Here is a 14,004-nt window from a genome sequence, read left to right on the forward strand (position 1 = left end):
TGTTCCGCCCGTTCAGCCCCCCGCCCTGCGAGGGAGCGTTGAATCCTGGGACTGAAACACACATTGCCATGGCTAGATGGAGACGGCTGGGTTGAGATGCTACCGTGAATATTACCTGTAGTATTACCTGTACCTGAAGCATTGCTGCAAAAAGAGTTCTAAATCTGCTTTGTTGTTAACTTAAATCCTTTTCAGTTCAAAAATTAAAAAAAATATTGTTGCAGTTCTACAAATTGTTAAAAGGTTTTTGTAATTGAAAAATGTTGAAAGATAGTTGTCAAAAGGTTTACACAATTGATGTTTGTATTCACCATGACGCAAACAGCTTGTTTTGAGTGTTATAGTTCCAGTTTGTTGAGAAATCCAAGAAAAACTGTAAACTGCGTCGATCTTGGAACATAACCGACAGGCACAGAAAGGAAATACAATTAAAAGCTGTGTACGAGACAACTGCACTCAGTCCCTGATGAGGCCCGAAGAACAGGGCTATTTGTGTGTGTGCTTTTATCAGGGTAGAAACAGCTAGCTCTCCCCTGTATTTTTTCGTATATAACTGCAGGCCCACTTAACTCTTACCAGTTCGCTCCCTTACCCATCGTAAGCAAGCTTATGATGCCCCCCCCCCCCCCCCCCCTGTAGTTTTCCACTGACCAATTATCTAATTATCGAGAAAAAAAAATTGTTATTTAAATTTACATTGGATGGGTCGGACAGTGGATAAACTCATATGTTAGACACACTTTATGACAGAAACAAGCTGGGTTTTTGTTATAAGTTAGTTATAAGAATGCCATATTAGGCCCACAAAAATAAATAGTCTGTTAACGGTAACATAGGCCCAAAAAATAGGGTCGGTAGGTCGGGCCTTTTTTTCCCCCCCCAAAAAAGATATTTTTGTTATTTTGCCAAAAAACAAGAACTTTTTTTTTCTTTCCCCCCCCTTCCCCCCCCCCCCCCCCCCCCAAAACATATTTTTAAGTTATTTTGCCAAAAAACAAAGACTTTTTTTTCCCCCCCCAAATGCAAAAAAAAAAGTCTATATAGGGTCGCGCGAAAAAATAGGGTCAGTCGGGATACCGTAAACAGACTTTTTTTTTTTTGTGCCTTAGGCATGCGTATGTCATGAAACGTCCAACTTTGAAATTTGGGTGGGGGTATTCAGGTGACAATAACTTTTTTGTTTATCAGCAAAACTCAATAAAACTTTGCTATGTTATGTAAAATGAATGCCAAAACAGACTAGTTAGCAGCATATCTAAAATAAACTGAACACTGAACTGTTTGTCACGTGTTCCAAAAAATGGGCGTACAATAAGTGAAAATGAGAGAATTGCTTTATCAATACGTATACAGCTCCAATTTTCATCACCCAATCACAGAATTAAGGGACAGTCAACACTCGACTCACAGGTCAAAAGACACAGAGAGCGCCATCAACATTAGAGAACATTACAAATGGTGAGTTTTGGAGAGAGACACAGAACAATGTTTTAAAAAGCAAAAGATAAATACATGAATAGGCCAGATTACCACCAAAGAGAGGCACAGGACAGTGTTCACAATAACAGACAGAAATCCATTTCTCACAGCTGACTGAAGACAGAGTCACACTCAGATACAAAATTTAAACTTTTCCATGAAACGGACAGATTCCTTGCCAGATAAGCTGAGCTTTGTTTGTTTGTTTGCTTAACGCCCAGCCGACCACGAAGGGCCATATCAGGGCGGTGCTGCTTTTGAAATATAACGTGCGCCACACACAAGACAGAAGTCGCAGCACAGGCTTCATGTCTCACCCATGCAGTCACATTATTCTGACACCGGACCAACCAGTATATAAAGCAGCTTTCATCACACAAACAATGAGTAAAAACTGACAACACCGATCAACAGTCTCAGTAGAACACCAGACAGAAGGTGAAAATTACAGGATTTCATCTCGAGTATTAATTATCTCGCACCAGCAGATTAAAACAAGTCGCGTAAGGCGAAAATACAATATTTAGTCAAGTAGCTGTCGAACTCACAGAATGAAACTGAACGCAATGCCATTTTTCAGCAAGACCGTATACTCGTAGCATCGTCAGTCCACCGCTCATGGCAAAGGCAGTGAAATTGACAAGAAGAGCGGGGTAGTAGTTGCGCTAAGAAGGATAGCACGCTTTTCTGTACCTCTCTTTGTTTTAACTTTCTGAGCGTGTTTTTAATCCAAACATATCATATCTATAATGTTTTTGGAATCAGGAACCGACAAGGAATAAGATGAAAGTGTTTTTAAATTGATTTGGACAATTTAATTTTGATAATAATTTTTATATATTTAATTTTCAGAGCTTGTTTTTTAATCCGAATATAACATATTTATATGTTTTTGGAATCAGCAAATGATGGAGAATAAGATAAACGTAAATTTGGATCGTTTTATAAATTTTTATTTTTTTTTACAATGTTCAGATTTTTAATGACCAAAGTCATTAATTAATTTTTAAGCCACCAAGCTGAAATGCAATACCGAAGTCCGGGCTTCGTCGAAGATTACTTGACCAAAATTTCAACCAATTTGGTTGAAAAATGAGGGCGTGACAGTGCCGCCTCAACTTTCACGAAAAGCCGGATATGACGTCATCAAAGACATTTATCAAAAAAATGAAAAAAACGTTCGGGGATATCATACCCAGGAACTCTCATGTCAAATTTCATAAAGATCGGTCCAGTAGTTTAGTCTGAATCGCTCTACACACACACACAGACACACAGACACACGCACATACACCACGACCCTCGTTTCGATTCCCCCTCGATGTTAAAATATTTAGTCAAAACTTGACTAAATATAAAAAGAAACTTTTCAAAAGTTATAATGTAATGTAAAATAATAATGTACTTAGAAGATTGAGCAATACAAATACACAAGACACATTTAGTCAACAATATTGATATCCACATGAAAAAATAAACTCACCCATCAAATAGTTATCTTTATTAGGGGAAAGAAGAAAAAAAGGAAACAAAATGAGAATATTCTGACATGCTTTCTATGTCATGCTCCAAAAAGTTACGTTGGCTAATACAGGTAACAGACTTGTCCAGGTATCTGAATTATCTCACCCGCCCCCCCCCCCCCCCCCCCCCCCCCATCTGATGGAGGATCAGGCCATAAAGACATATTGCCCAGTAACAATTCATGCACTCACTCGGAAGCCTTAGATGTTTTTAACTACCTTAGCGTTTTTGACTTCCTGGGCAGATATACAAGAGGAAAGTGGTCAACATGCATGAAACTGATTGATATAAACACATTATTGTACAAAAGGCCATTTGCACCGTTATGGAAATTAAACCAGGACATTATTCAAACCAAAAACATCTCACACATTTTTTGCCAAAATGCATGCTGACGGCAGCTAACTACATGCTGAAAAACACTAACTTAAGTACACCTCTTCGGTTCCGCAGACTGGAATTCTGGAATCTCCATTTTACAGGCAGTTCTGCTAGTTAAACAACGCTTAGACAGCCAGCCAGCCAGCCCTGAGCCAGCCACGCACGCACGCACATGCACACACTCATGCGCGCATCTGCATAAACAATTCTCAACAGATCTGTCAGTGCATGCATCTTCTAAGTTACAGAATTACATCAACTTCAATAAGAACCATATGCCTGCTAACTAATTAAAAATGCACTACATTAATTTTGTTTTCACTCAGCACCCATTACTGCTGCTTACAGCCTAGAAAATTCAATATACACGTACATGTATGTATTGACCACAAATAAATTGTCATGTTTCATGATCTGCTCACATAAAATCCAGTTTAGAGTGCAATTTAAATTATTCTCAGCTAAATAGGCTATGGAGTTGAATCAAATGTCACGTGCGCAGAAACAATCACTGATAATGAAAATTAGTACAAACTAATAAATGTCACGAGTGAATGCATGCACTACAAACTAACGGAGTGCATCCAAACTCCCGTATACTTTTTGCTATAAACGTAACTGCTCAAACAAAAAGAAGTTACATGCATGCACGAAACAGGAAACCCAATGCAGTCATACTGTGTGAAGTTTCCCCAGCACATTTACTAATGGCGTACACAACACAGATCTACTGCATTCATTTAAAACACAAATACATGAAGAAATATCAGGCCAAGGGATACATATGCACCTAAAACTAGACTACCTATGCTAGGACGCTGATAACAGTTTTTGCTTCAAACTTAGCTGACATCTAAAGCATCAAATAAACTGAGCTTATGTTCTGTATGATCAAAAGAAGCTTGGGATTGAAACAGGAGCTTCAGGGATTGAAACAGAGAAATTTATTAAAAAATAAAAATAAACAAACAACAAAAGAAAACGAGAAAAAGAAAGAAAACGAGAAAAAGAAAGAAAACAACAAAAGACTAATAGATATATATACACCAATAAATAAACAAATCAGGTTAATAAATAGATACATTATTTTCATCTCTCATAAAAAGAAACGGAAGAAAAAAATTACACTAAATCTAAAATCATAAGAAAAAAAAAGAACGAAAATCAATGACACATTAAGGCTCCATGCCGGGAACATCCATCATTCCTGCACAAGACCGCAGCACGAAACAAAGGGAGACAACAAGCTGCAAAAAGGGGGACAACTCACCTGAATAGATTATCTTGTTACTACTGTGACGAAACTTACTACCTACAGACACGTGTTCTAGGAGAGAAAGACAACACGAAATGTACGTCAGCATCACAACAACATGTACATTATTCACAGTGTTACACAGGTTGGCTAAACTGAAGGATCTGATTTGGTGGCATATATTAACGGGCGCTGTGACGGGGTGGTAAGACGCCGATGCCTCTTAATCGGTAGGTCGAGGGTTCGAATCCCGGCCGCGGCCGCCTGGTGGGTTAAGTGTGGAGATTTTTCCGATCTCCCAGGTCAACTTATGTGCAGACCTGCTAGTGGCTTATCCCCCTTCGTGTGTACACGCAAGCACAAGACCAAGTGCGCACGGAAAAGATCCTGTAATCCATGTCAGAGTTCGGTTGGTTATTAAGAAACACAAAAATACCCAGCATGCTTCCTCCGAAAGCGGCGTATGGCTGCCTTAATGGCGGGGTAAAAACGGTCATACACATAAAATTCCACTCTGCAAAAAACACGTGTACGTGGGAGTTTCAGCCCACAAACACAGAAGAAGAAGAAGAAGGTGGCATATATTAATTAACATTTTTGATAAGAAAAAAAAGAAGAAGAAAAAGAAGAAAAAATTCCTGTTTTATGTCCAATAACCTCCCACAAGGTTCAAAGCCTCTCCTTAATTGAAACCGACCAATAATAACATTGGTGGCATTTACAGCTGGTCTTCAGATGGTTCTAACGCATATATTACAACTAGCTACAATTACTATATGAACATAAAAAGACAACTGAAATAAGAAATTAAAACTCCAAAAATAAAATGAACATAAACATTAAATAACAAAGAACAAAAAAACAATAATAAAAACAAAATGAAACAACAACAATAAGGCACTGGAGGATGGTAAAGGGTGTAATAAAATAAACGTAGAGATTGATGCGAATATAGATGCATAGGGGTTAACAGTTGTACATCCCTTCTTAGCATTAACCACAGACAATACATGAGTTTTGTTCCTTCTTTTTCTGCACTCTCACCAATGCATCCGATGCTACAACACACTTTATATATCGTTGGAATGTTGGCGTACGTAACTCGATTCTCGGCGAATTTGATGTTTTTGTGCTTTAGACTTAGTAAATCATATTCCATGAGAAATATTCTTTAAAATACGATGGAGAATACATGATTAATATTCTTTTATCTGTCTATCCTTACCAGGTAGAAATATGAACACTATTTCAAAATAAAAATAACTCATTTTAGCCTTCTGCTGAAAAGCTGTCTACAATGAGTTACGCCAAAATTCCATGGCGTTGATATTCACATTTGTAATATCAAAATCCAATATCATCTGTATAAATATCTCATCAAATCTACCATTAACCCCCACTAGAACTGAATGAGATTTACAATCACAAAATTCACCAATCTGCATAGAACTGCGACATTTTTGGATTGCTGGGTGAATCTTTTTCACAGAGACAAAATAACTGAAGCCACTTAATGGTGTGGCGAAATTATTTGAACAGCATTTGTATTCAGCATGTTTCAGCCCTTGATGCAAGTAGCTGCACAGCGGAAGTAGAAGTACCAAGCGCAGGTACAGTGGAACCCCCCTTTTTAGACCTCTATTTTTGGCTCACGTAAGTGTAGCCTATGCGATCGTAACTTTGTCTGTCTGTGCGTGCGTATGTGCGTGCGTGTGTATGTCTGTGGTAGAAACTTTAACATTTTGTCATTTGAAGACGTCACATTATGACGTAAGAGGGTTAGACGTCACGCGAAGGAATTACTGAAAGTCTCGGTCATTGTTATTTTGAGCGAACCGAGACTAGTTGGCAGTCGTGTCCCTGTAAGTAGGCTACATGCAGACAGACAGATCTAGATCTAGTGTCTCGCTTTCTTGCACAGTGTCACCTATGCTTACTGTGTGTATGTGTGTATGTGTGGCGGAGTGATTGAGTTTGTGTTACTGTTTTTTGATTTCTTACAAGAGCCTTGAAGGCTTCGCCTCTTGTTGCTTTTTTTTTTTAAATCAGGTCTTAAAAAAAAAGGAAAGCTTAAATTGGGGGTAAATTTACAGAGTTTATTAACAGAAAAATCTGAGAAAACAGGGTCTTAAAAGGGAGGGAGTCTTTAATCAGGGGGTCTTAAATGGGGGTTCCACTGTAACTGCAGCAATATCGCTCACTGTCTAAGCGTCTCCAGCAGTTACACGGTTAAATGATTCTCTACAAAAACACTAAATCCGAGATATAAAACCGTATCACAACTAAGAGAACTTTTAAAGTACACTGTTTTCCCCCGACTATGATCAATAAATAATGAAACAAAAATAAAGAAATCCAAACTGGCTATGGTACTTTGCAGTTGAGAAAATGTACATTTTCTTGTGTACGATTTATCAAAATTGTTAAGGCCAAAAAAAAAAATAGGTCTGTTTACGGTAACCCGACCGACCCTAGTTTTTTCGCGCGACCCTAGACTTTTTTTTGGCATTTGGGAAAAAAAAAGAAAAATTCTTGTTTTTTTGGCAAAATAACGTAAAAATATGGTTTTTTGGAAAAAAACAAAAAAAAAACAACCAATCCCGACCTACCGACCCTATTTTTTTGGCCTATGTTACCGTAAACAGACCTTTTTTTTTTTTTGGCCTAACCTACAAAAAACAAGCTAAAGAAAGGAGGAAAAAACAAAAAAACTGTAAAGCAGAGCAATTAAACAACATCTTTTAAGTTTATGCTGTTGAAACAGATAAAATAAAACTAAAATAAAGAAATCAGAGAGAGAGGGAGAGAGTGAAAAAAAATACTGGACACATTAATAATGCAATGCCTAAGAAAAGCTCTGATTAATATAACTCATTGAAGCTGCAGCGAGTCTAAGCCTGACCTAGATATTGTCTTGAATAAATAAGGCAAAACGAAAAACAAAACAAGAGAAACATACCACTGTCATCAGATTGTTCAAACCGTTCTGAGGCTCCTTCAAACAGTCAAGTTGTAGACAATATGACACCAAAGACAACAACACAACCAAGATAGAATGGCCACCTTTACCCCAATGTCCTAATTGCTACAGTCTCAAAACACCAACAGATCAAACCCAGAGAGAGAAGTTGTGTATGTACAGCTTCTATTTGATAACACTCTACTACTTTACAACAAAACTGTAAAAAAAAACACGAGAGGGAGGAAGAAAAAAAAGAAACGAGTGAAATAATCACAAGAGAGAAATTCAGTATCAACACAAAAGAAGAAAGAAGCTTTTTGGGTTAAAAAAAATAAAACAATACAAAACAAACCAGGAGAAAGTCACTCACTTTTTGGCTTGTTGGAAAGAGGGGGTGGCGGGGGAGGTAAGCGTCCGTTGTCGTCATGGAGACGGTCCTTGCCCATGATCTGTGCGTGTGCGGGGGAGTCTGTGGGCGGCATGACGATCAGGCTGGAAGGTCGCGACCTTGACCTCGGCTTGTCAGGGGTTCCCTTAATATAGAAACTTGAAGACTAAAATGGAGTTCAGTATACTTCTGTATTTTTTAACAATGATCATAACAATGGCAATTACAAGAAGAAAGTCATACAAACACATCAAACAAACAACTGTCACTACTTTAGCTCCAAGACAATCAACTGTCACTACTTTAGCTCCAAGACAATCAACTGTCACTACTTTAGCTCCAAGACAATCAACTGTCACTACTTTAGCTCCAAGACAAACAACTGTCACGACTTTAGCTCCAAGACAATCAACTGTCACTACTTTAGCTCCAAGACAAACAACTGTCACGACTTTAGCTCCAAGACAATCAACTGTCACTACTTTAGCTCCAAGACAATCAACTGTCACTACTTTAGCTCCAAGACAATCAACTGTCACTACTTTAGCTCCAAGACAATCAACTGTCACTACTTTAGCTCCAAGACAATCAACTGTCACTACTTTAGCTCCAAGACAATCAACTGTCACTACTTTAGCTCCAAGACAAACAACTGTCACGACTTTAGCTCCAAGACAATCAACTGTCACTACTTTAGCTCCAAGACAATCAACTGTCACTACTTTAGCTCCAAGACAATCAACTGTCACTACTTTAGCTCCAAGACAATCAACTGTCACTACTTTAGCTCCAAGACAAACAACTGTCACTACTTTAGCTCCAAGACAATCAACTGTCACTACTTTAGCTCCAAGACAATCAACTGTCACTACTTTAGCTCCAAGACAATCAACTGTCACTACTTTAGCTCCAAGACAAACAACTGTCACGACTTTAGCTCCAATACAATCAACTGTCACTACTTTAGCTCCAAGACAAACAACTGTCACGACTTTAGTTCCAAGACAATCAACTGTCACTACTTTAGCTCCAAGACAAACAACTGTCACGACTTTAGCTCCAAGACAATCAACTGTCACGACTTTAGCTCCAAGACAAACAACTGTCACTACTTTAGCTCCAAGACAAACAACTGTCACGACTTTAGCTCCAAGACAATCAACTGTCACGACTTTAGCTCCAAGACAAACAACTGTCACGACTTTAGCTCCAAGACAATCAACTGTCACGACTTTAGCTCCAAGACAAACAACTGTCACTACTTTAGCTCCAAGACAAACAACTGTCACGACTTCAGCTCCAAGACAAACAACTGTCACGACTTTAGCTCCAAGACAATCCGGACCACAGTGGAAAAGAATACAGTCCACTGACTTCATGTGTATTAAGCGTTACATTTGTAATAGACGATTTTTGAGAAAAAAAACCAATTTCAGGATTTTCAGCGGTCTTGAAGAGTTAGAGCCCCTTTACCTCGAACACCCAGAGCATATGTTCTCCATATGTTATGAAAAGCTTGTCCGAGGTAAAGCGACTCTTTAACCCTTCCAGTTATTTCCAGAAAACGTCTATTGTAGTCTGTCTACCAGCAACACAAACTTTCTATTGAAATTGGTGAATAATTTAAACAAAACCCAAATTATGAAATAATGGTATCATTTTCTTTCTTTGCCATAATTCTAAAATGGAATTGCAGTGTCACATCAATAATACATTCAGGTTTGTTTATTTTAGCCTGCAAGGATTTAAGATGGCTTATTCAAAAAAGATGCCCAAAAAAATGGTAAATAGAAAACTTACATCCAAATCATCGTCACTCAGATCGTTGCACTCGTAGAAACGTTCCTCCTGCAAAACAAAAGAATTTGTTACGTTAGCATCTGGACAACAAAAACATTAAAACTATTCTGGAGCGAGGAAGGACATGAGAACTTTTTTTTTAAAAGCAAAGCAATTTGGAAAAAAACACAGAAACAGTCAAAAATGTAATAGTCAGTTTCAGCAGCCATTGCTCAGTTAGAGATCCAAGAACCCGAAAGAATAGAAGCAGTAAAAAGAGAAAATATAAAACTGCATAGTCAATATTACAAAACAATTCATCACTCCATTTTGTTCTATGTGTAGCAAAAACCAAATACCAACAAGAAGGGCAAAGCCCATACGACTCACATGCTTGACCTCGACCTTTAGGGTAACTAAACCTAGCAATGACATCATACACTAAGAACTGCTTTACACATTTTTCCTACCAAAATACATGTGACCTTGACCCAAGGTCAAGGTCATCCAAGGTCATGCAACACAAAGCTGTTAATTCAAGACATAGGAAGTACAATGGTGCTTATTGGCTCTTTCTACCATGAGATATGGTCACTTTTAGTGGTTCACTACCTTATTTTGGTCACATTTCATAAGGGTCAAAGTGACCTTGACCTTGATCATATGTGACCAAATGTGTCTCATGATGAAAGCATAACATGTGCCCCACATAATTTTTAAGTTTGAAACAGTTATCTTCCATAGTTCAGGGTCAAGGTCACTTCAAAATATGTATACAATCCAACTTTGAAAAGCTCCTGTGACCTTGACCTTGAAGCAAGGTAAACCAAACTGGTATCAAAAGATGGGGCTTACTTTGCCCTATATATCATATGTAGGTGAGGTATTCAATCTCAAAAACTTCAGAGAAAATGGGAAAAATGTGAAAAATAGCTGTTTTTTAGGCAACATTTATGGCCCCTGCGACCTTGACCTTGAAGCAAGGTCAAGATGCTATGTATGTTTTTTGGGGCCTTGTCATCATACACCATCTTGCCAAATTTGGTACTGATAGACTGAATAGTGTCCAAGAAATATCCAACGTTAAAGTTTTCCGGACGTCCGGACGGACGGACGTCCGGACGTCCGGACGGACGGACGGACGACTCGGGTGAGTACATAGACTCACTTTTGCTTCGCATGTGAGTCAAAAATGACTTTAAGTTTAATACATTCTCCTTTCATAAACTTTAAAGACTCAGAGACACTACAGAAAATGAAAAAGAAAAGAAAATGAAAAAGAAAGGAAAAGAAAAAATAGCAGAAAAAAACCAAAGAAAGACAGATACAAAGAAACAAATCTGCACCTAACTCTCACAAAAAATAGCTTATAGTCTTCGACCCCTCTTCGTTTTCAAAACAGCAAACAAGAAAAAGACACAAAAAGAAAAAAGAAAAAAATGCCCACAATGTAAGGAAGATTAGTTGTATTACTCACAGAGACCAGATCCCAGTCAATATTGACATGAACAAAGAGATCCTTCTTGCCCGATAGTGCACTCTTCAACTGAAAAGTCACAGCAAAATCTTTATATTAGTTACCATGAACACTATATATATACAACTCAAGCACAAAAAGAATCCACTTTCATTAACAGCTATTAATTGTGTTTTCAGCGTAGCAATAGGGCCCGATATTTAGACGAGACAAGTATAATGCCGACGAGTCGCATTATACTTGTTCAAGTCTAAATATCGGACCCTATTGCTACGATGAAAACACAATAGCGTTTATATAGCTATTCTGACATTAAATTCTGTGTTAAAATCATGTTTTTGTCAGCAACAAGTACCAGAATGGTCCATGTCGTTGATTGCAGACGACAGTTCCCTTTCCGCATGAAGCCACGGAAATAACCGAACATTGAAAAACCCACGGACATGTATTACGGAGAAAACTCGAGATAACCGGATGTTTAGCATTACGTCAATATGCTAGGAATCATGACGTCATGACGTATCATGCTTGCCTACGTAGATTGTATGTTCGAAAGTCTGACTTCTGTTGGGAATTCGCGTGGTGAAGACTGCGGTAAAATCTGTAGATGATAAGAGAACAAGGATTTGTTTGTTTGTTTGTTTGTTTGTTTGCTTAACGCCCAGCCGACCACGAAGGGCCATATCAGGGCGGTGCTGCTTTGACATATAACGTGCGCCACACACAAGACAGAAGTCGCAGCACAGGCTTCATGTCTCACCCAATCACTTTATTCTGACACCGGACCAACCAGTCCTAGCACTAACCCCATAATGCCAGACGCCAGGCGGAGCAGCCACTAGATTGCCAAATTTAAAGTCTTAGGTATGACCCGGCCGGGGTTCGATCCCACGACCTCCCAATCACGGGGCGGACGCCTTACCACTAGGCCAACCGTGCCGGTAGAACAAGGATTGTCTCAGAAGAAACGACTAAATGTTTCAGACCGGTAACTTCATTTCAACATTGCACTATACAATGGACGTTCTATGTGACAGGAGAGTTTGCTGATTTTGTGTTAAACATTGGAGAGATCGTCTGCTAGAATCAGAGATAGGTCGCTTCAGATTGCAGCTTCTGAAAATTTGCAAGGTTTGTTGCCTGTTAAAGAACTGAATTTTACACGTAATGTATGTCATGTACAGTAAGCAACAACAAAAACACACACAAAGCAAATGGCATCGTCTGTCGACTTGTCACATAAACAAACCTGGCGAGGTATGCGTGTAGTTTCTACACGTGGAAGAAACCGGAACCATGCGTCTTTGTTATTGCCAATATGCTTTTGGATATTGGCAAAAATGGCCGACTTCCGTAGCATTATGCTTTGATGATAGGAAAAGGGATGTGTGAGATCATCCAATCACAGCCCCCGAATTCCCCCACGAGTCCATCAGAATAGCTATATACATCCATTACATCATTCATCCGCCAAACCTTACTTCAAACAAATCAACATACCGTCATTGAATTTTGGCGCAACTCGATTCTCTCCTCCCCCCCCCCCCCCCCCCCCCAATTTAAGACTCCCTCCTTTTCAAGACCTTGTCCTAGCATATAACCACGTCATGTCCCAAATAGACACTAGTTCTGGGGACACAAAACCAAGTTAGCATAGCAAAACCTTGTTTTCTCAGACTTTCTGTTGACATTACCTCTGTAAAATTACCCCCCATTTTAAGACTCCTTCCTTTTTAAGACCTGATTTTCTCAGATTTTTTGAGGTCTTAAAAGGGGGGTTCCACTATAGCATGTCTGCACATAAGTTGGCCTGGGAGATCAGAAAAATCTCCATCCTTAACCCTCCAGGGGCAGCCGGGATTTAAACTCAACCTTACGCATGGGAGGCTGGCGTCTTATCCACTGGGCCACTGCGCCCGTCCAAACACACAATCTTCACACAAGTCAAAAGACAACCTACCAGTTCCATACACAACTGTACAACCTATATCTACACGGCACAACCGTTCACAGTCGACACACTCAATCTTCACACAACACAAAATACAACCTATTAGTTCTATACACAACCAATCACAGACACACTCAATCTTCACACAACTCAACCCACCAGGTCCATACAAAACTGTACGTTGACAGACACACTCAATCTTCACACAACTTGAATTACTACCCACCAGGTCCATACACAACTGATTGCCAGCATCCCTGGCCATGTCGAGGGGTGTCTTGCCCGACTTGTTTTCGATGTTGGCGAGGTCGGGGCGAGTGCGCAGCATGAGTTTCATGCACTCAGTCTTGTTGAGCGAGGCACACATGTGGAGCGCCGTGTTGCCGTCCACCGTCTTCTTGTCCAGGCTGCCTCTGTGTAACCATGGTGATAACAACGTAAAACTGTGTCATGAAAGCTGAGTTAACCATCGAGATAGAAATGTAAAAATTGTCATAAATACAGAATTCACCATGGGGATAGCGATGTGAAAGTTTGTCATGAAAGCAGAGTTCACCATGGAGATAAAACCATGAAATATTAAAATGAAAGCAGAGTTCACCATGGAGATAAAACCATGAAATATTAAAATGAAAGCAGAAGTAACCATGGAGACAAAACCATGAAATATTAAAATGAAAGCAGAAGTAACCATGGACATAACAATGTGAAAAGTGTAAAATATTAAACAAAAAGAAAATAACGCAAAAGCAGTTTTGGTATGTTTTCCATCAATATTTCATCAGTGTCCTATCGCTGAATTCTTTAG

General features: G+C 39.1%; 1 protein-coding gene across 4 annotated transcripts in view; it reads right to left on the bottom strand.

Annotated features, from left to right (window-relative positions):
- LOC138980467 (arf-GAP with SH3 domain, ANK repeat and PH domain-containing protein 1-like) overlaps positions 1-14,004 on the bottom strand; it is a 75,562-nt gene that overhangs the window by 6,970 nt on the left and 54,588 nt on the right. For 2 of the 4 annotated variants that reach the window (XM_070353340.1, XM_070353339.1), the window contains exons 18-23: positions 13,423-13,609; positions 11,246-11,314; positions 9,790-9,837; positions 7,972-8,134; positions 4,655-4,711; positions 1-51 (exon numbers count right to left, since the gene is read on the bottom strand). The exon at positions 1-51 is cut by the window's left edge and continues 288 nt beyond it. In XM_070353340.1, the coding sequence (XP_070209441.1) occupies positions 1-51; positions 4,655-4,711; positions 7,972-8,134; positions 9,790-9,837; positions 11,246-11,314; positions 13,423-13,609 (575 nt within the window). Of the gene's footprint in view, positions 52-4,654; positions 4,712-7,598; positions 7,635-7,971; positions 8,135-9,789; positions 9,838-11,245; positions 11,315-13,422; positions 13,610-14,004 lie in introns of all 4 variants that reach the window. The other 2 variants (XM_070353341.1, XM_070353342.1) reach the window with 2 other exon arrangements.

This window comes from Littorina saxatilis, linkage group LG11 (genome assembly GCF_037325665.1).
Source record: "Littorina saxatilis isolate snail1 linkage group LG11, US_GU_Lsax_2.0, whole genome shotgun sequence".
In the NCBI taxonomy this organism is placed as follows: Eukaryota; Metazoa; Mollusca; class Gastropoda; order Littorinimorpha; family Littorinidae; genus Littorina; species Littorina saxatilis.